This window comes from Monopterus albus, unplaced genomic scaffold (assembly GCF_001952655.1).
Source record: "Monopterus albus unplaced genomic scaffold, M_albus_1.0 scaffold79.1, whole genome shotgun sequence".
Lineage (NCBI taxonomy): Eukaryota > Metazoa > Chordata > Actinopteri > Synbranchiformes > Synbranchidae > Monopterus > Monopterus albus.
Window position 1 is genome coordinate 1,673,964 of NW_018127959.1, and position 20,060 is coordinate 1,694,023.

General features: G+C 44.9%; 1 protein-coding gene across 2 annotated transcripts in view; it reads right to left on the reverse strand.

The window, feature by feature from the left end:
* Positions 1 to 20,060, reverse strand: part of efnb2a (ephrin-B2a) — a 27,274-nt gene extending 7,214 nt beyond the window's left edge. Inside the window, exons 1-2 of one of the 2 annotated variants that reach the window (XM_020606624.1) lie at positions 19,224 to 20,060; positions 8,720 to 9,003 (exon numbers count right to left, since the gene is read on the reverse strand). In XM_020606624.1, coding sequence (XP_020462280.1) covers positions 8,720 to 9,003; positions 19,224 to 19,336 — 397 coding nt within the window. In that variant the 5' untranslated portion in view covers positions 19,337 to 20,060. Of the gene's footprint in view, positions 1 to 8,719; positions 9,004 to 18,742; positions 18,796 to 19,223 lie in introns of those variants that run through there. The other variant, XM_020606625.1, reaches the window with a different exon arrangement.

A 20,060-nucleotide genomic window follows, 5' to 3' on the forward strand; every position in this document is an offset into this window, starting at 1 on the left:
CCATTTCCCCCCCTCCGCCCTCCTCGCTTCCTCTCCAGCTTCTCCTCCTCTTTTCCCTCCCTTGAACAACACCCCATCTCCAGTTTTCTCCTTTCTAGGGTGGCCACCTTGTGGCCATCACCTTCTTCCCTAAACTGTTTTACCCCTGAACACGCTCACCACCCCTCCCCACTGCCACCTCAGCATGTGCCCCTCCCTGCTGCACACAAAGCTTTTCCATCGACTACCAGAAAATTAAAAGGCAGGTACTTCAGTGACATCCCGACTGAAATAGCTTCAGAAAATTCCGCTCTACACAGTTCCCCACTCTCTTTCTCCTCCTGTCTGTTGTCACTTCTTTTTTCTTCCTTTTCCTCCCTCCCAGCTACCAACCAGTTTGGTCGGAATCCCCTTGCTCCAGCGAGACTGTGATGGGAGCGCACACAAAGAGCATGTTAACAAGGACTCCTCGCTCTCTCCTTCCCACCCTCCATCTCTTCCTCTGTCTCCTGCTCTAGCTGACCTATGGCTTTCTAGCAGAGTCCAAAAAGCAGACAAAGCTCTGGGCCTGTGTTCCTGTGCCCATGTGTTTGTGAATGTGCATACATGGGTTCACCTTATAAACCTGCCAGCACAACAATTCATTAATGGAACTTCATAGCATTGATTTTACAATCCTTTAGGATGTCATTATCCATATTGTGGAGTGATTGGCATGATGATGGTGTTTGTGTAGTTGTGATTGCGGCATTAGGAACGTAGGATGTCACATGCATGCTCAAACCCGCCTGTGCCTGAAAGGTAAGAGTTCACAGGGTATGAAGGGCAGTGACCTGCCCAGGTGTATCTGGGTCTCATTTGGAACAGACAGTGCCACTTGTGTCACTTTCATACTTGTCATTTTCATCCTCTTTCCCCTTTTCTTTGTCCTATTAAACACATCAACAGCCATGTGCACTGAAGATAAAAACAGCCTTTTTCTCAAGCCTCCAAAAACAGATCTGTTTGAATCTTGCTTGTAACATTTCCTTGACATTTAAAATAAATCAGAAAAAAAGCTTCCCTCTGGAGTCATGTGAAATTCTTCTTCTCCTTTAAATGCAGAGTAAACACCCAGTCTCTAGGCCAAGGCTGCGATCCAGGAAAGCCTGACTTGGATTTAAACAGAATTTAATTGTCAAATTGGCTAAGGCTGGCTGAAAGACTTGGCCCTCCCTGGCACAGCCGGGCAAGGCCAGGGTAGACTGGCTGACAGACCGGCTAGCTAGGGTTAACCAGCTAATCCACCGTGCTGGGGGAACTGAGTAGACTGGGAAAGACCTGGTTCATAGAACACAAATGGATTTAGTCTCCAATTACTACTGGCATTACAGCAAGCAGATAAGAGCCACAGACCAGGAGGGGGAAAGGGGAGAGATGTAGGGGTGTACTCGATGGAAAAAGAAGAAGAAACTGTGAGAAAGATGAACCCATTACTGCAGCGTGTGTGTGCAATCTTCTGCAAGCTCAGAGAGAGAAACAATGAGAGAGGAATGAGAAAGCAACATGACAAGAAGAAACAAAACTACATCTGATTTTCCATCACTATTCAGTTCGTCTTGACTGTGGAATACAGGCTCTATTTTCGAAGTGGTGATGTGGTAAAGGTAGCTAGGTCCATACACATGCACATACTCACAAACACACATGCATACAAAAACAGTCCCCACAACAGGGGGAGAAACGCCATCAGGAACAATCACTCACTGGTTGTGAGAAAGTACCGCTTGAGACCAAAGTGACAGCTTGAGTGGGTCTGTAAAATGTGTCGGCACACACACACACACACACACACACACACACACACCATAAACATGCCAGAAGCGTATACCCCCCCACCCACCCACCCATCCTCACCCCGCTTAAGTTAATTTACCTTCCTTAACTTAATTTTCTCCTGCTTATCTGGATTGCAGCTCACAATTGACTGTCTCGTTAAAGACGCAATGATGTTCCACACTCTTGATTTGATAAAGTCTGTGATCCCTTAACTCCATTTCCTCCATTCTCCTCATGTAACCAGCAAATAGCAAGAAAACTCTTCAATACTATGCTGGCAATGGTCAGTAGCACCTTGTCAGTGAATGGAAAATGTCCTTTTTATCCCATTTTAGATTGTACATTACATAACATCACCCTGAGATGAAAAGTCAGCTATCTGTAGAGCACTATGGAAGGTCTCGTAAAGGGTATAATGAATACACAATGCACAGACAAAACAAAATGCTGGGCTATTCGTTAACAGTGGAACAGAGCAAAGGCACAGCAACAACAGATTGAAGAGGCATCTCAAAAAGACAGAAGAGACGTGTATTGCAAAAGAACTAGAGGCAGAATGGATGAACACAATGAGGATGTGTTCCACCAAGACTGACAGAGAAAAAGAAAAGAGTCAAAGATAGCATCTTAACTCTGAGCATAATTGTCATCCACTGGGTTTCAGTGGGGCATGAAGCCATCATCACAGCGCTGCGGTTACAGCCTGCTTAATGCCCATTGCAGTGCTGCACGCTAACCGTCTGTGACAGAGGCTGTCTTAGCGTTGAGGGGCCGTGGTGACCCTCAGAAACAGGCAGGGGCAAAGCTGGCTCAGTTCAAAAACTGAATAACACCCATGACTATCAATCAGCACCCCACCCTCTCCACACTAGGGCTGCACGACAAATTGATTTGTGAGTAAGGTTGTGACAGTATGAGATTTTCACAGTATGATAACCGCCTCAGAAAATATCACGCTTTCACGGTATTATAGTATATGGAATTATACAATTACCATTAATATTAGCTAAAATGACCATCCCACCCCCAGCCTCATTGCAAGTGACTGTGCCAGTTGACTGAGCTGGATTGCAGCAATTGACCCTAAAGACTGAACAGTTAGAAAGATGATTTTAAAAAATGCATATAACTACAGCAGGTTATATAACTAAAGCATGTTAGTAGCAGTGTCACCTCCTCTTTCATATGGACATGCTTTCTATCAAACCAAGCGCTCCCCTCTCCTTGCTAAACTGAGTCAACTAATAACCGCAAAAGGTCTTATTTCTGCCTTAACCACTATTCTATGTGCACAGGGCAGGCAGCGCAATGTATGAAAAGTAGGTACAGGAGGGCAGATCTTCACAATGTCAAACATGTTGGATTTGTTTTTGAATCTGTTTTCTTGTGGCCTACAGCTCGTCACGCGAGGTAGAGAGACTGAGATCGCACAGGGATCTAGATCACGCTCACAAAACGATTTATCGTGCAGCCCTAATCCACAGCATACAAACCTTTTACATTCATTATTTATAATCACTTTAGTTCATCCATGTATTTAACACAGTTATTACAGCAGTGACCAGTGTTTTGGGGTTTAAAAAGCACAGTTCAGTCCCATAGATATGACTCGTTTGTAGCCTTTCTCTGCACTTACATGTTTCCAGTGCAGACATACATTATCATTGACTGCTCCTGATTAATCCTGCCATTCATTTTCATAATGTGATAACATGCCACTATCAGTTTAATACTATGAACTTGGCTGTGTTAGCGTAAATAAAGAACAGAGAATTTCAATCAGACAAAAACCTGAGAGCACATTTTAAATTCACATCAAATTTAATGACAGGAATTTCCCCCTCAGAGCTCCCACAAGACTCGCACAACAATCAGAGGAGCAGGGAGGGGATGGAATTATTTTCTGTTGAAGCAGCGACTGATTAAAAGTCTTGATGAAATGTTCCTGTGCATGTCTGCTCTGACTGTAAATTCACTCTTGTCCTTCTGCTGCCCTCTTTGGCTCATCTCTCTTGCTATGCCCCCAGTCCCTTTAGCTATATTTCCCTCCTTCCCTCTCTCTTTAGCTTTCTTTCCCCTTCCCTCCTTCCCTTCCACTCCGCATTAGCTCTCCTTCACTTATATCACTCTGTGTTCCCCTTCCTCTCCTTATTCATCTCTCTCCCCTCTCTCCCATTTTAGCTCGTGTAATCATCTCGCTCACTAGGTTCTCGGCTGCAGGCCATGATGTCGCAAACAATCACAATCACATCAACCTCATCTGCTCTCAACTGGAGCAGCATTGTGCGTGGCTCACAGAAATGCACACAAACACAAAAACGTGAGCACATGTAAGCACGGTGACAAATCTGCACATACACAGCCTGCGAGCAAACACAAGACGCCCAATTCACAACATGGAAAAGTGCACATGCACACACACGAGCAGCCCATATCATGATGCCATAGCTGGTTGAACTGATACGGAGTTGGGGACGTAGCATACCCATCATACCCATGTAATCTAGGTGTAGCCTGGGCACAGTACTCGACACAAGGCAGTGCTAATCCAGTTGGTTGAGACTCTGATCTGTAGCATTGATGTGGTAGAAGAAACGGAGGATTAAACGCTGGTTAATTAATTACGTATCGAGTGCTCACTCCAAAAGACTAATGAAATCCTCACGGAGAACTTTTGGAGACAGTATGTATCCCACTCACAACACTGTTGAGGGGAGACAGGAGGGGTCACACACACCATCTGACGTAGAGGTACACATGACAAGTAGAGACTATGGATCTATTTAATCACATATCTTATTCAGCCAAGACATAAACACATATGCAATTACACCTACAAGAAACATTTCACAGTCTCATTCCAACAACGCAAGGTAAAGACAACCATGACTCCACCTACACACTGCATTTGTTTTTTCTTTTGCTGTTTGTTTGCACTTTACTCTTGAAGCTCTATTTTCAGTCAGTCATTTGCAGTCTTAAACATATCTCCACCTTTTTGTGCATTAGTGTGTTTGGTATTTCCCTGCCATGAATGAACGTCCTTACAATGATGTGGGAGGAGAAGCACAGTTGAGGCCCTTCTTATGCTGATTAGGCAGCGCAGCACAGTTTTGGTGCTGGTTTAAACCTGAAATAGAGATAAAGATATCACCTGCTCAGACCACCTCTTACTACTGTCATAGGTGTATTTGCATTTTCACTCTGAAGACTTTACTGTGTATTATGAAGATAATTTTAAGTAAGATAAATAAACTAGTTGTCAGTGTGTGGCTATAGATATGAATGTGGCCAAATAGTGTTGGTGCACGTCAGGAGACATCAAGTTACAGGATGCAGCCAGTGTTTGGGAATCCACATGCAGGTTAAAACATTCCACATAATAACACATGAAAGCAGCTCATGAGCCAAGATACATAACAAACAGCCTGCAGACGTCTCCATTAATCCTGTTACGCAGCAGGTAGAGTCAGTTCGCCCTCACTGTGGCTGCTGTGACTGTTCAGTTACAGTTTCTTCAAATGAACAGGTTTTACACAGACATGCCTTCGTTACTACTGCAGGGATATAAGTTGTCTCTGTTTTCTGTATTTTAAAGCAGTTTGATCAGGTTTGTAAGCAGCTGCAGGTGGAGATAAAGCAGTCAACACATCCACTGGCTGTGAGTTCTGGAGGACCACAATCAGTTTCATCATAAATACAGTGATTACAATAAGATTTTATTGTATTATTTAAAACAGTGAAACATTTATAAAGGTTACATGTGAGGCCCCCGTGGATTTCACACACTGGATGCGGCTGTGAGAAAACTACACTATGTAACTGCTGCTGGTCACAGGACCAGAGACTCGTCCATGATGTCAGCAGACTGCTGACTGGATATTTATGTGCAGTACTTCTACATAAACAGTTTAGGAATGCAGTGCATAGCTGGCAGGAGAAGAAGATGCAGGGAAAGAATCTTTCCTCCCATCTGTCTCCATGTCCTGACATCAGTGACATCAGTCAGTCAGGTTTCCACCCTGCTCTGTAAAGGGGATGAGAGGAGCTGGTTTGACTGGGCAGAACTAAAACCAGCCCCGACTCCACCTGCTCACTATGTAGTCCTCCCTATAATAATGGATTTCACCACCTACAAAATGTGCCCGGTAACGCCTGACTGTGCACAAAAGTGCTCTGCGTCTGTAGTCACCAAAATTGTAAAACACCATAGAACCTGCCCATGTTCACCTTGTGCCTAGAGTTTAGAAACCAGTTTAGCACTGTGCCCTTGGTTTGTATCCATGCAAAGGTGAAGCGTCTCCAAGCATCTGAATCCCGATTTTTTTTTTTCTAAGAAAAAGGACCAACGCTTAGTATATACCACAGCTCCACAATTCATTTGTAATGATCTGCTAAAAGTTGCAGAAATGGGGCCAGAGCTAGCCAAGAAGAGGCAACTAACAGCAAAACATGGCACATTCACTGGAGAAACAGCTCCCTCTCTCCCCTCTTTAGGCCATACCCTAGCATTTTGGGTAGCTGCAGTGGCAGGGGGTGGTGGGGAGAGGGATGTTGATGGAGGGGAATCTGCAAAAACTGCTAAATTGGATTCTCCAACCCCTCTTTTAGAAGCTCCAAACTGAACTTTCCCACCACTCTTTCTGTTTCAACTTGTCAACTCTGCAGACTGATGAGGAGCAGGGGTTTTAGCAAGAGGTGGTGGGAAATTGAATATTCCTGTGTGCTCAGGCTGTGGTAGAGAGCCACACAGAGAAATACATGGAGCGACAGAGTGTGGAGGCTTTGTTGTCACTTGGTGTTCATATGGGTACAACTGTGTGTTCACAGAAAAGCTGCTCCAAGCTGCAGCTCCATCCTCCTGAGGGACAACCTGTATGTGTGCACTGTCAGCATACAGTATGTGCATGTTTGACCTTGCATGCATGTTTCTACCTGTCTGTCCACACCAGGTGTAGCCCTACATGTACCTGCAATGGTCTACGCTGCACTTTCTCATCTATAGTCTTCATTAACCTGAACTTAACCCTGTCTACCAGATTCTGTTCCCCACTCTGTGATCCATTCAGTGGCAGGAGTGCAGGCAGAGCGCTGGGAGAACAGTGGTAAGTAAACACCAGCATCTGCTCATCAATAATTAACTGCAGCGTTTGGTTGGAGGCAGCCGAAGAGGAGACGTGGGGAGAGTGATCGTGTCTGTCTCCTCAGACAGAAGCCTTTGTAGTCCTCAAGCACACACACAAGCCACATCTAGTGGTCTGCTCTTTTTCTGTGGATGTTCATGCACATGCATGTTTGCACAAGTGCATGTGTGTGTGCATCCAGCCCAGTCAGGTATTCTCATATAGCTCATCTGCCAACACCATCATTAAGCATTTAACCTGCTTTATTTGCTCCAGCACATTTTCTGGACTAAATGTCTCACCTGCAAGACCACACAATTACCTGCTAGACTTTTAACACAGCAAGACATGCCCCACCATGCAAACACCCTGCAGCTATGACACATTAGTGACTGAGCAGACACTGCTGCTGTTTGGGCTTCAACTAGCTTCAGAAGAACTGAATGAGTATATTGTGTTGGTGAACCTGTTTTTCTGAAACAGTTGCATGACACATCTTTCTGGGAGTACTGTGGAGCTCAGACACCTACTGCAGGCAGTTCAAAGACAGAGCTGTACAGGACAGTACAATTAACTGTTGCCTTGCACATTTAATTTGCAAACTTCACAATAAAAGATGGATAAGATAAGAAGTGACATTTCCTGCTCCTACTTCCTCCTTTCTTCTTTCTCCTTTTCCCCTTTCCTTCTACTCAAAATTATGGCCTTCCCCTACTGTGACAGCTCACAGATGGCTGGGGCAGAGCCTCACAGATGGTCCTATCTGCGGCAAACCCCCCCATCAGCACCACGCAGATGGTTCAGTCCACCTCCAATGTTTTAAACCAGGGGGCTGTCGATAAACCACATCAGAACTTCCTCCCAGGATGGTGTTTGTACATCACAGGCAATCAGTAAAGAGGAGTGGCACACCTGCACCATCACTTATATGCCAAATGGAGTGATGGGTGTTTCTGAAGAGTACAAGACACAACAGGGTCTCACAGCTTAGGAGCAGTATGTGTCAGTTAACACAGTGTAACATCTGCAGGCCTATGATGGAAAGGTGTGGGATGAGGGGGTCTCACATGCTGTTTCATCAGCTTTATGTTTTAAGCATGCTGACTGTATTTAAACATCAGAACTACTCGTCACAAAGTTCTCCTACAACTTGGAACACTTTGACTTTAAGATTACCATGGATCGTTCTAGACGGTGGATTTACACCACAAGCAAATCCCAAAGACAGAATCACATCAGACTTGGATGGTATTTTAGCATAAGTTCAAACAGATCTAAAATGTTTACCAAGTGCTTATATCAGTAGGATCTCGACGAAAAATCTTTCTTGGTCTGTGATAAAGAAGTTCTCCAAGTTATTGTTCCCCTCAGCCTCATTTACCTTCATTTACTTCAGCTTATCTCCTACATTTCCCACAAAGTCCATCAGAAACATTTATGGAAGGCATATCAACGTGCATTCAACTGTGATGATATGTGCACATGATGAATAGAGCAGTTCATGCAACATGTATGGGCAGTTGACTGAGTTTTTAAAGCATGACACCCCAAACTAATGTTACAATGTTAGAGTAAACTCCACTGTAGCTACTGTATGTGTGGACTAGCTCAGCATTCACCAGCTCTGTTTGACATGTTATTGACATTATATAACAAGAAACGTCTTCTGAAATATAAGGTATGTCACCAACAACTGGTTCTTCAGAGGTGACAAACTACATGCAGCTGCTTTAATCCATTCAATTACAGAAGGAAACTTATCACCCCTTGAGTGAGGGCCAAAACAATACACTACTTACAGATGATGTAGTAGTCCTTCCCCCTGAAGAACTCTAGGCCCCATAGGTTGGGGCTGAACTCCTGAAACTTCAGAGTGAACTTGACGTCCTGGTCAGGCTTGACGCAGTTGAGGAGCGGCGTGTCGGTTTTGGTGATGGTGCAGGTCTCCAGCTGCTCCCTGGGCACCATATATACCTTGTAAAATTCCACGCCATCACCCACCCCACCGTCCACTCGGGGGCACACAATGTCCAACTTATCCCCGATCTGGGGGTACAATATGACGCCTTGGCCCGGCACGAATCTGGAAGGAGAGGCAGAGAAAGGAGGACATTAGTTAGCTGCTGAAAAACTGATGATGAGTCATTCATTATGCATTGCGGACTGGAGTGTTTGTCATTGAGCTTCTCCATATCTTGCAAAAAAAAGAGAAGTTGGCTTAATTATTGATGTGGTAATTACTGATTGTGTCCATTAATTTTAGATGATGACGGATAATGGCAAAAACTGTGTGTGTGTGTGTGTGTGTGTGTCTGTGTGTGTGTGGCGCAAAGCGATCCCAATATCTGAAGATAAAATCACCGAGCTTTCTTCAGCATTGTAGCAGTGATGGAAAGGGTGAATAATTAACTGAATAAATGAGGAGTTTGCTGCATGGAAGGAAAATGGCAGAGCAGTGTGGAATATAAAACAGAAAGTTAAAAACCAATAAGAGCCTGAGTGGATGAGGCAAATTCTCCACAGCAGGAACAGCAGCAGACACACACATACACATAGCCACAGAGCCCGGAGGGGTTTGTCTGGGAGTGTAGTTGAATTTCCCTAAATTATTCCCAAAAGTACAATAATGTCGCCATTTAGTCACCAAGCACCGAGAGCCCACGCGCTATTCCTGTGATTGCACATGCTCTCACACACGCACATTCACAGTTGGAGTTTGAGTTAGAGCTGAAACCTTGTATTTATGTGCTAAACAACCTGTCCCGTGCTCGAATACAATTTAAAATGTTAACCGTGGATGTCCCGGAGGCTTTCTGTTGTGAATACTGGAAGGAGCAGCCAGACAGGAATGGGTTGCAAATCTTGACTAATGCAGATGATGGGAACATGTAATGAGACCTTTTAAGTCTGACATGTCGATCATATGCACTTGTGGTAGTGGTTAGTTCACTGATTAGTCAATTAGTTGATTGCTAAAACTTTAATCTGCCTCAGTTTTTAAGCACAAGTGCTCAACATGACCTAGTTCCACTCAGTGGTGATGATTTGCAGCTTTTCTCACTTTTCTCTGAGAGTAAACTGACTCTCTTTGAATCTCTACTGTTGGTCAGATAGATAAAACTAATGGTGTCATCACCAGCATCACCTTGGACGTCTGATGGATATGTTTTCCCTTCTGACATTCCACAAACTGAACAACGTACTAATTAAATAAATAAATCATCTGCAGACTAATCAACAGTAAATGTAATTGATAGTTGCAGTCCTACCGTGAACACCAGTAAACCTATTTTATGGTTTCACTGGCTGTAGTGCTACAATAACAATTCTCTTTGTTGCTGGCATTACACTCCGAGTACTGGGCTAATTGATTAGTCTTAAAGTGTCATAAAACAGTAAAGAATACTCCCAATGCTGAGCCAAAAGGACAATCTTCAGATTGCCTCTTTTGTCTGTCCAGCAGTTGAAAACCCAAAGATATTCTACTTAAAAAGATCCAAATGAAAAGCAGCACATAGTAACTGGACCTAGCTAATGTTCATTCTTTTTGCTTGATTACCGACGTATTAAATGATCAAAATTACCAATGAACTAATAATCAATTAGGCATTAATCTGTTCTTTTTCTCTCCTGTTCTTCCAGCTTAACCCCACAAACCTAAAAAAGCATATACTGTAAATACAGATGTCTTTAAGTGCAGGCAGGCTCAGCATTGCTGAGTGACCTTTGACCCCTTTTCCTGGAAGAAAGTACAGAACCAGTTTAAGCTTAAGACTGGCTCATCTCAGAAGCAGTGAGACAGAAAACAACACAGTCTTCAGATCGCTTACTGACGACTGAACACCAGCATAAGGCTGCTGGTTTTGTTTTGTACTACAAAGAACCAGCGCAGGACGGCAGGGGGGCCTTCCTACCTGGGACCATGCCACTGTCCATTCATAGGTACAGAGCGCTAAATGAAGTAGTGTGGGAAAAAAAATCAAATATATATATATAGTTTAACATCTCGCTCTCTCTGTCTCACACACACACACACACACACACACACACACACACACTTTCAAACATTCTTTCTAATGTACAGATACAGACACATCCAATTATTTCTCATTCCCTTTCCAGCAGCCTGCACCATCTAATTTGCTTCTTCATGTGCACAACAAACCATGCAGATGCACACATGTATACACACGCAGACACAAACACATTCACACACACAGCGCATAACTAGGCCAAGCGAATATTTTGTTCTGCCCCCTGGGTACGCACTCGGCAGTGGTACAGTGTGTCCAGTGACGGACACAGAGAGAAAGAGAGATGAAGGGCATATAGGTTTATGTGCTGCGCCACCTGTTTGTGTGTTTGGAGGGGGAGAAGTAGAGCACAAACAGACAGAGAGGAAAGGTCTTTAGAAAAGCTAAAGGCAGGGGAACAGCTAGCCAGGCTCCGTTTGTGGTACGGCGTCCTGGCTACAGGTCTAAACCTGACTAATTACGACTTTACCTACACACAAAGAGAAACATAGAAATGTATGGTTCTACACATGTGCTGTCTTAAAGTCTAAAAATCTACCTCAAGACAATTAGGAAGTCAGACTGCCACCCCACAGCCCCCTCACACCCCCACACAGCCCACAGCTTTTCTCATGACACATATCATCAACATCCTTATGACAATACTCTCGACCAGGGCATTAGAATTCTTTTAGCATAAATGCTACCCCTACTAGCAAGAGATCAAGTATGATTTCAGCTACACAACGCGCATGGAGAGCTCCATAACACACACCAGCACACACAAAGATATACAAGAGGTGAAGAAAACGTCATCATCACATGTGTCTTTACATACATCACACTGGGTGTGTCAAGCTGAGATCAGCCTTAGCTAGGGGCCTAACAACCAACCACCACCCTATCTATTACACCCTTACGTCAGTATACCAGCAAAGTGCTGTATAATGAAAGCATTCTATAATGCTGATCCATGCAAAAGCTGCAAAGAAGAATAGAACCGTGAATGTGGGTTCAAAGATAAGCTGCCAAGAGGCTGATTAGGAGCAAATATGAGCTACTCTGGATTGTCTCCCAGAGAAAAACCCCAAAATACAGAGGACGCATGGTGAGGAATGGGAGCTGGCTGCAGACAGAGGCACTGTGAGTTCGTTCTGCGCCTCCCTCTGGCGACTTGTCTCCTCCCATGCTTGTGTTTTGCTGTGCATAAATGTGTGCGTCAGACACCGGATACCTGGGCCAACGGCAGCCATTAGAACAAAACACCAGGTAGACAAGGCGGAGGCTCCTGACACAGCTGCTGCATAGGCAGAAAGGATGAATAGAAGAAGAAAGAGGGTGGGAGGGACGGAAAACAAATACAAGCTGGCCCCGCCATCTCATGATTGTAAATGCATGTGACTCCTGCCCACAGGCCCCCACACTGCTTCAAGGCACACTTGGCCCTTCACCCCTCTTTTAGTAACCCCCCACACACACACACACACACACCATAAAGATCCCTAACTAAACCGCTGAGAGTTCTTTATCACACGTCTTGTACTAGTCGGGGGTTTCAGCATTAAAGACAATTAAATAACAGTGTGAGCAACTGTAGGATAAGACACCCTGTTGAGCATGTTAGGTGGTGTGAATATAGACTAGAGTCATTTTTTACCGTACTGATTACTTCATTAAATACAGTAAACCTTTTAACACCCACAGAAAGTTTATGAGCTGCTACAGAAAGTTACATCCTACATAAACAGCTCATTCCTGCAGATTTAAAGTCTTTTGGGCTTTTTAGGAGAAATCCACTAATATTTTGGGATGTTTTAAAACTTAAATGAAGATATGAACTGATTACTTGATAAGTGAATTTTAATGATCCAATAATTAATCAAGTCAATTTGTTGACTCTAACCTCTCCAAGCAGGATTAGCTCCTTTTCTGTTTTCCATCTGTATAAACTGAATCCCTCTGGGCTTTGTGCTGTACACCTGAGCATTTACACACATTTGATTGGTATTTTTTACTATTCAAAAATAGTATCAATGATTTGAAAAAGACCTATAGAATAAAAACACTGAGCGCAGCGCTGTGGTGCTGCTGTGTCCCAGTTATCTGCCATGTCGTCCTTCCCCATGAGGACAGTGCTCGGTGAAAAGTGTAGCCCTGTGGTATTCGTAATCACAAGAGGTGACGAGAGGACGAGGGAGAAAAAGAAAAACTAATCAGAGACAAACAGTAGCTCCTCTTCTCCTTCCCTCCTCCCCTTCTCCTCCAAACACACACACAAACCAACTTAGCAGCGCGCACAACGCTGGGAGAAAGTTACCAGAGAAGCCGAACACAAGCTGTCGGCTCTATCAGCCAGCCCCGTTTCTCTCATCGCTCACAACACTGTCAGGCCATTTGCTGGGAAGGTGAAAACAGTCACAGGTGCCTGAACTCTCTTCACAATCTCTAAGGTTCTGTCAGTCTGAAAACAGCTTTTATAATTCTAAAGACATTTTCCTACTGAAATGAAAAAGCAGTCACCTCTGGCTGTGACCTCAGCCACAGGCCTCGTTAGGCCTCTTCTGATCTGCTGTGCCCCAGTAACATCAACATTTAGATTGATAATAACAGGAAATGGATGAATTTGTTGTTTTAATCCAGAATACAAGCTGATCGAGGTGCAGTGGGCAGGGTTCACACAACATGGCGCGCACATACGCACGTCGTGAACGTCATAACTGGCGCACTGCAGCAATTTATGCATTGGTGTGTGAAACAAAAGGAATGGACTGAGGTGTGTGTCACGGACTAAATGAAGTTTTGGAATAATACAGATGATCTTGTTAGTGACTCCTGTAGAGGAGGCCCAGACAGGGAAAAGGTTCAGAGGTGAGGGTGAGAGGGGGGAGACCTGGCTGTAGCCGGTCATGTTAGTTTGGTTATCTGGCACAGATGTAGAATGTGAAGTCAATGAGGGGTCTGTACATCGGTGGGACGACTCTTAAAACACTATTTATAGGTGAAATAAAAGAAATGCCACATACTAATACATCACATGTAGCGGTTGATGTGAACACGGGACTATTCATTCTGCATTTAATGAATAGCATATTTTATCCTCACACAATCCAAATGATGTGTTTTATGCTTCTTTAACAAACTAAAGGAAAGTGTGGAGGAAGCTGCCTGTGTCTGTGGAGACGGATGTGGACCAGCAGCCATCCACCGCGCAATACAGCCTGGAAGTAACTGGAGCATGGATATGTTATGTGGCCTTATGAGTTACAGAAAGACAAAAATATTGTTTTCTTTAAATTAATGATTTATTCATACATTCGTTTTTCATGGAAGTTTAAATTTGGGGCTGCTTGACAATCAATGTAGTTGTTATTGTAAAACTATGCAAAGAAATGTGCAGTACAGGGCCAGACCTTTACGCCTGTTCTTGATGTATGCTGAAATAAACATCTGCATACAGATTAACGTGCCCCAGCTTCACGTCTAGCAGAGGCCCTGTCTTTAGCTGCCCTAATGTGTGCCTGCTTTCAGTTGTGTTGGCACTGAGGTAAGAGGGGTGTGAAATGAAGCTCACACTACAGCAACACACATAATGGTAAAATGATCTTTTGAGGACATAAAGAGGTTGAGGGTACTGCTCAAACCGAGTGCGCTGGAGGTGAAAGCGGTTGGTTTGCCGTGTTGGTTCAGACGCACAGCTTGGCGACACTCACACGGTGAGTCGTGGAGACTTGAAAGTCAGGGTGACATCTGTTTTTCTCATGTATCTTCTAAGCACCCTTCACACCTTTAGGTTTGGTGTGTTTTTCGTCTGCGTGTATGCATGTGTGTGAGGAGTTAGGGGAGGAGAAAGGAAATGTGTGGGGCAAATGGAGCAAAGGGGAAAACCCATGAGGATGCGGAGGACTGTGGACCTACTTCCTGAGCTTCTGACCGCTGCATTTGTTGTCAGGAAAAAACAACAAAACAGTTAGAGACCCTTTCCCTCATGGCCTTTTCTTTCTCTCTCTCTTGGGTTTGCCACCACTGACCCCCCAGACAGATGTCATCGCTCCATACCCCCACCTCTGAATCTCCCCTCTCTTCCTGTGGCCCTGAAGTTATGAGACAACAAAGTGAAGCAAGGGGAAGCTGAATATTCACTGCAGATCAACCATCTGACTCAGAAGCCCAGCTGCAAGGTAAGGATTCATTATAACGGCAGACAAAGAGGCCAGGCCGGGGCACACTGAGGGCTAATCCACCCGCAGTTCTTCGTGGTGTTCTGGCTTTGGCCCCCGGTCGGCCGAGGGGACAGAGGTCTCTGGGTCTACTGCCACCCTATCCACCCCCTTCATCCTCTCACCAGTTCTCTCTGTGGTCTGTGCCTTCAGTCCTGCCTTTCATCCAGTAATCCAGGTCTATAGGATCTGAGCAGGCCTAGGCATAATTACCCTCCTCAGCCCAAGGGGCCCGCTGCTTTCTTCTCTCCCTCTCTGTTTCATTTCTCTTGCTTTTTCCTATTCTTTCACTCAGTGTTATTTCATTAACCAATCTTAATCATCAGGTTTTCTCTAGGCAGTACTTATAAAAAAGCCACCCCACCCTCGCTAACAGTGTGAACAACATGGCAGGATTTCGCTCTCTCCTTCCATTGTTGCCCTCACCCTCACTGCTGCTCCATATAGCCACATTAAAATAACTGATCTGTTTCTGTCTCAGGTCCAAAAACAACTGCAGAAAAGAAAAAAGCAGAATCGGGGGCCTGGAGGGAGGAAGAGGGAGGTATGGTTGGGACGTTCAGTACAAGGCCTCATCATTCAGTTCTGATGGACCTGCATCTCTATGCCCACCCATCCCCTGAACTGCCACACACACATTCATATAAAGACGCAAAGAGGTGCTCCTGTCACTGCCTGGTCACAAAGGGCCTTTGGGCTTCTATGTAATCTCTTAATGAACTGCAGCGGAGGAGAGGGAGCACTCTTTATACATAAACCATGTAAAGCAGGCCCCTCTTTTGTTTCTCCCTCCCAACTACAAAATGGATTACCAGAAGAAGGAGGTGTGTGTGTGTGTGTGTGTGTGTGTGCGTGCGTGTGTTGGGGAGACTGGAATGGAGAGAGGGAGGAGGTGGTGGGGTCACTCTCTTGTATTTCTTTCTTAGGAGGTTCATGAATACAACCAAGTAACGTAGTAAAACCCAAACAACAGTGAGGTTTAATCGACACAGCTGTGGACCCTGTGGATGATTTTCTTTTTATCAATGCATACACACACGCTCTTCATATTCACACTCACAGAGAGAGCCTAGCTGTTGCTTTATCCTCTCCCCCAGGCAGCACACACAAAGACATTATAGACTGGCCCGGATCCTTCACATTTCTAACATTCATCGTCGTTTGGGAGGGCCGGCTAAGAGAGACGCCGAGGCAGGGACGGCTTGGCCTGCTGAGCATATTGCTGCCCTGCTAAATCAGAATTAAGATACTCTGACTCTGGGGTCTATGTTACTGGGGCATGAGGACTAAGTATTTGGGTGTCCTTTATTCAGCTCACATTCACAGGAAGGCTATTTATCAGACATACACTGAACAAGACAAATAAATGCTTTTACATTTTTAGATTAGATTCAACTGTATTACCCATGTACAAGTACAAGGCAACGAAATACAGTTTTTATATGTGGAAGTTCAAAAAGTCTGACTTGTGTGTACTAAGATAATAAGGAAAAGAAGATTTTAGTTGGTGCCAGCGCTTCATCTCAAATATTTTAGTCTGTAGATTTGATTTCTACCAGAGAACTTGAAATAATTCTCACAAAAAATAAAAATACAAATAAAAATAAATACAAACCGCTTACAAAGGGACATTTCCCTAAAAAGAGTGAGGTGTGTGTGTGGGAGCACAGTGACACAGTCATATCACTCCCTGGCCTTTTACTTCTAAATCCTCACCCAGACACAACGCAAAGAATGCGCACACGCACTAATTCAGTGGACTGCCTGCTGCTTTAAGGCCTCGGAGGATGGACTAAGTTTGGTTTGCTTCTCTTCAAAATCAGAAGTGACGTGCCAAGTGAAATGACATACTAATGTGCACAGGCAGCAGCGCCAAAATGGAGACGCTATTTGTGGCTCTATGAGAAAAGCATTTGAAAAGGACAAACTAACTTGTTGGCTGGTCCCTATAGAAAAAGGTCTGCCAGGAAGCAAACTGAAGAATGTCTACATAGCAGGATAGTTAAAAAATGCTCATTGCAGTGTTTATAATTGATGGGATTTGCCAGCTTACATTAGATTCAGACTTAGGTCTGTCTGTCTTTACATGACACTAAATCAGATACGTTTCTCCTGCTAGAACCATTTAAGGGCGATTTCACTGCCACAGTCTCTCTGCTGAGACCAACTGGTCATCAAATGGCATAATCTACACAGCGGCTCATGTGAAACTGCTCGTGCCATTTGGGATGAAAAGTGGGTGTCCAGAGTAAAAGCTCAACCAGTATTAATCCGGAACATTTCCCGCTCTTCTATCTTAAAGAGAGGTAAACGTATAAAATGGTGCTTCATTGGGTGGACAGCGTCGGTACAAACGCAGTGTGACACTGATGGCCGTGGCAGTCAAGAGGCCGGAAGGCCCATGGTGCTGCATACAGAACGCCTGGGCTCAGTCCTGCCTCTCTAAATACACGGAACAACACATGAACAAAGGCCGAGCGCACAAAGTTACGCACGACACAAATGAATAGCATTTTTCACCTGAACAGACGTTATGATGTTCTGTGGAAAAGAGGAGAGAGAAAATGAGAGGGGGGTGTACCGGAGCCAAAAACTGAATTACTGAGCGAGTTGGAGTCCGGCCGTGACCAAACGGCCACAAAGAGGGGCGCCCCCCGCCGGGCTGAGACCAGGGCTGTGGAGGAGGAGAAAGACACCTTTTTGTTTGAAGAAAAGAACTGAACCGCGTTTCTTGACCTGTATGAATATTCAGTAGGCAAATGGATCTACTTGATCGTGAATAAAGTTGCATTGCCTGTGTTTTTCACCTCTCCCCCTAATGATCCCCCACAGCAGGTCACGGCTGATGCGCTGTTTAAAACAGCCACATACTGAATTCACCTGAATCCAAATCCACCGAGCTCCACTGTGGCGCTTGACATTCACTAGTCCGAATTGTGGGAAATGGCTGAAGAGCAGCGGGTCGGGGGCGCGCTGTGCTCTATTAAAAGTTGTCACCTCATTGTGCACATTTCCAGCATAATAATCTCTAAATGTTTCCACGTTGCTCAGCAAAGGTTTAACTGTAAAACAGAGCATCAGAGGCCCGGTCGAGCGCCCCACCACCTCCATGCAGCCGCAGCCTCGGCACGAACCACTCATCTCTCCTGCATTTCTCTTATTAATATTACTTTCTTTATAGTGGACAAAAATAACATCTGCTGTCTGATCCTATGTGCGGGAATTTTCACAGTCAAATGAGAAGCTATAAAATGCCTGTCCGAAGTTACTGACCGAGGAAGCCAAGCAAAAACAATTACCTTCAAATTGATTTTCCCTGCCCATCGCCGAAATTAGCTGCATTGTGCATTTGTCAGTGGCTTCACATAAATATGCCCAGGAGGAATTAGACAAACTAGTTTGCGTCTGAGGCGGTTTTATGTACTGCTGAGTGACACCATAACGCACGACCAAGCGGGCCGATCGCCGTCTGCGCGTAAATATCCCCCAGTGGTGTCACAAACAGTAGGTCTGTTGGGTGAGAACTAAAGTAATGAGACAAGAGCTCGATTCCCCTTGTCATCCTTCTCTGGATGAGTAAGACTGGCGTTACCTTTTTAGCGTATTATCCTGTGCGGCTTCCTCCTCCATGTTCCAGTAATAATACAAAACCAACAAACAAAAACAAACTCAATTTAAACTGTGGGAGTTAAACTACGGAGCAGGTAGGGAATGCTTTTTGATTTTTCCGAACCATAAAGGTTCTGTCGACATACAGGCAACCAACTGTTATTTAGGACCAAATCTGACTTTTCAAACTGCGTATCCGACAGATCGCCACGGTGTGTGGATTGGAGAAGGGCTGTGAGAGTAACACTCTTTGTTCTACGTAACGTTCGGTGAAGTGAAGACTGCGTCTGTAAAACGACCTAACATTACCTCCTGCTATTTTACGTATATAAGTCATGGGCGGCGAAGAAGCCAACATTAAATTGCTTGATTTTTCAACGGAGTCTGGCGTGAAACCGTCTCCTCACGGGAGTGCGTACGGCACTACAGGGGCCAGTAGTCAGCGCGGCTTGTGCTCCACTTACTTGGTATTTGTTGTGTTCCAGTAGATGGACTCCAGGATGAGCGCCCGGCACACGTCCACTTTGAAGGCAATAAGCAAAACTCCAAAATAATATCTCCGCACCGAGTCCCCCATTGTTACCCTGCGTGTCTCTGGGTGGGCGCACAATCCGTCTCAAAACAACCCAATGTGTATGTCCACAAAAAATCAAACAGATAAGCGCTCCACAAATGGCTGACCGCGGCAATTTCTTCACCTTATATCCCGATCCAGTGGGGATGCGCACGGACCACAAAGCCCAATCAGAGCATCTCCAGATGAGAGACCTGCTCCAAAAACCAAAGGCGCACGGCAGCAGTTCATTCAGCAGACTGTGCGTTAAAATTCTCCCCTGTTTGGAGCGCAGTAATACATTCCTCAGAAAGAAGAAGCGGTGGGGTCCGCTGTGGATCGGGCGGCAAGTGGAAATCAATACAAGTATAAATCCCTGTGCGTTATAGTCCAGCAGCACACGCGAAAATCCAGAGCAGCAGCAGCAGCAGCAGAGCAACGGACAGGGATGGCTGGTGGTGGAATGGTAAGATATCCCCCCTTTCAGCTGGTGGTGGTGGTGAGCAACACACTGTGGGTGGCAGCAGCGGAAAAATGAGAAGGGCGAAACAACGAGGTCGGATGGTCAAAATGAAGAAAATGGTCAAACATGAGAATGAAAGAAATCAAAGGAGTTGGAATGGAAGTTCTCATACTAGATGTCCCCAGAACAAGTGGTGCGGCTGAGTCCTGCAGATCCGGCCCCAAACGCCCGCACCGACATGTAGGGATGAAGCCACAGCGCTGCTCCGAAACCTGGATGGAAAGT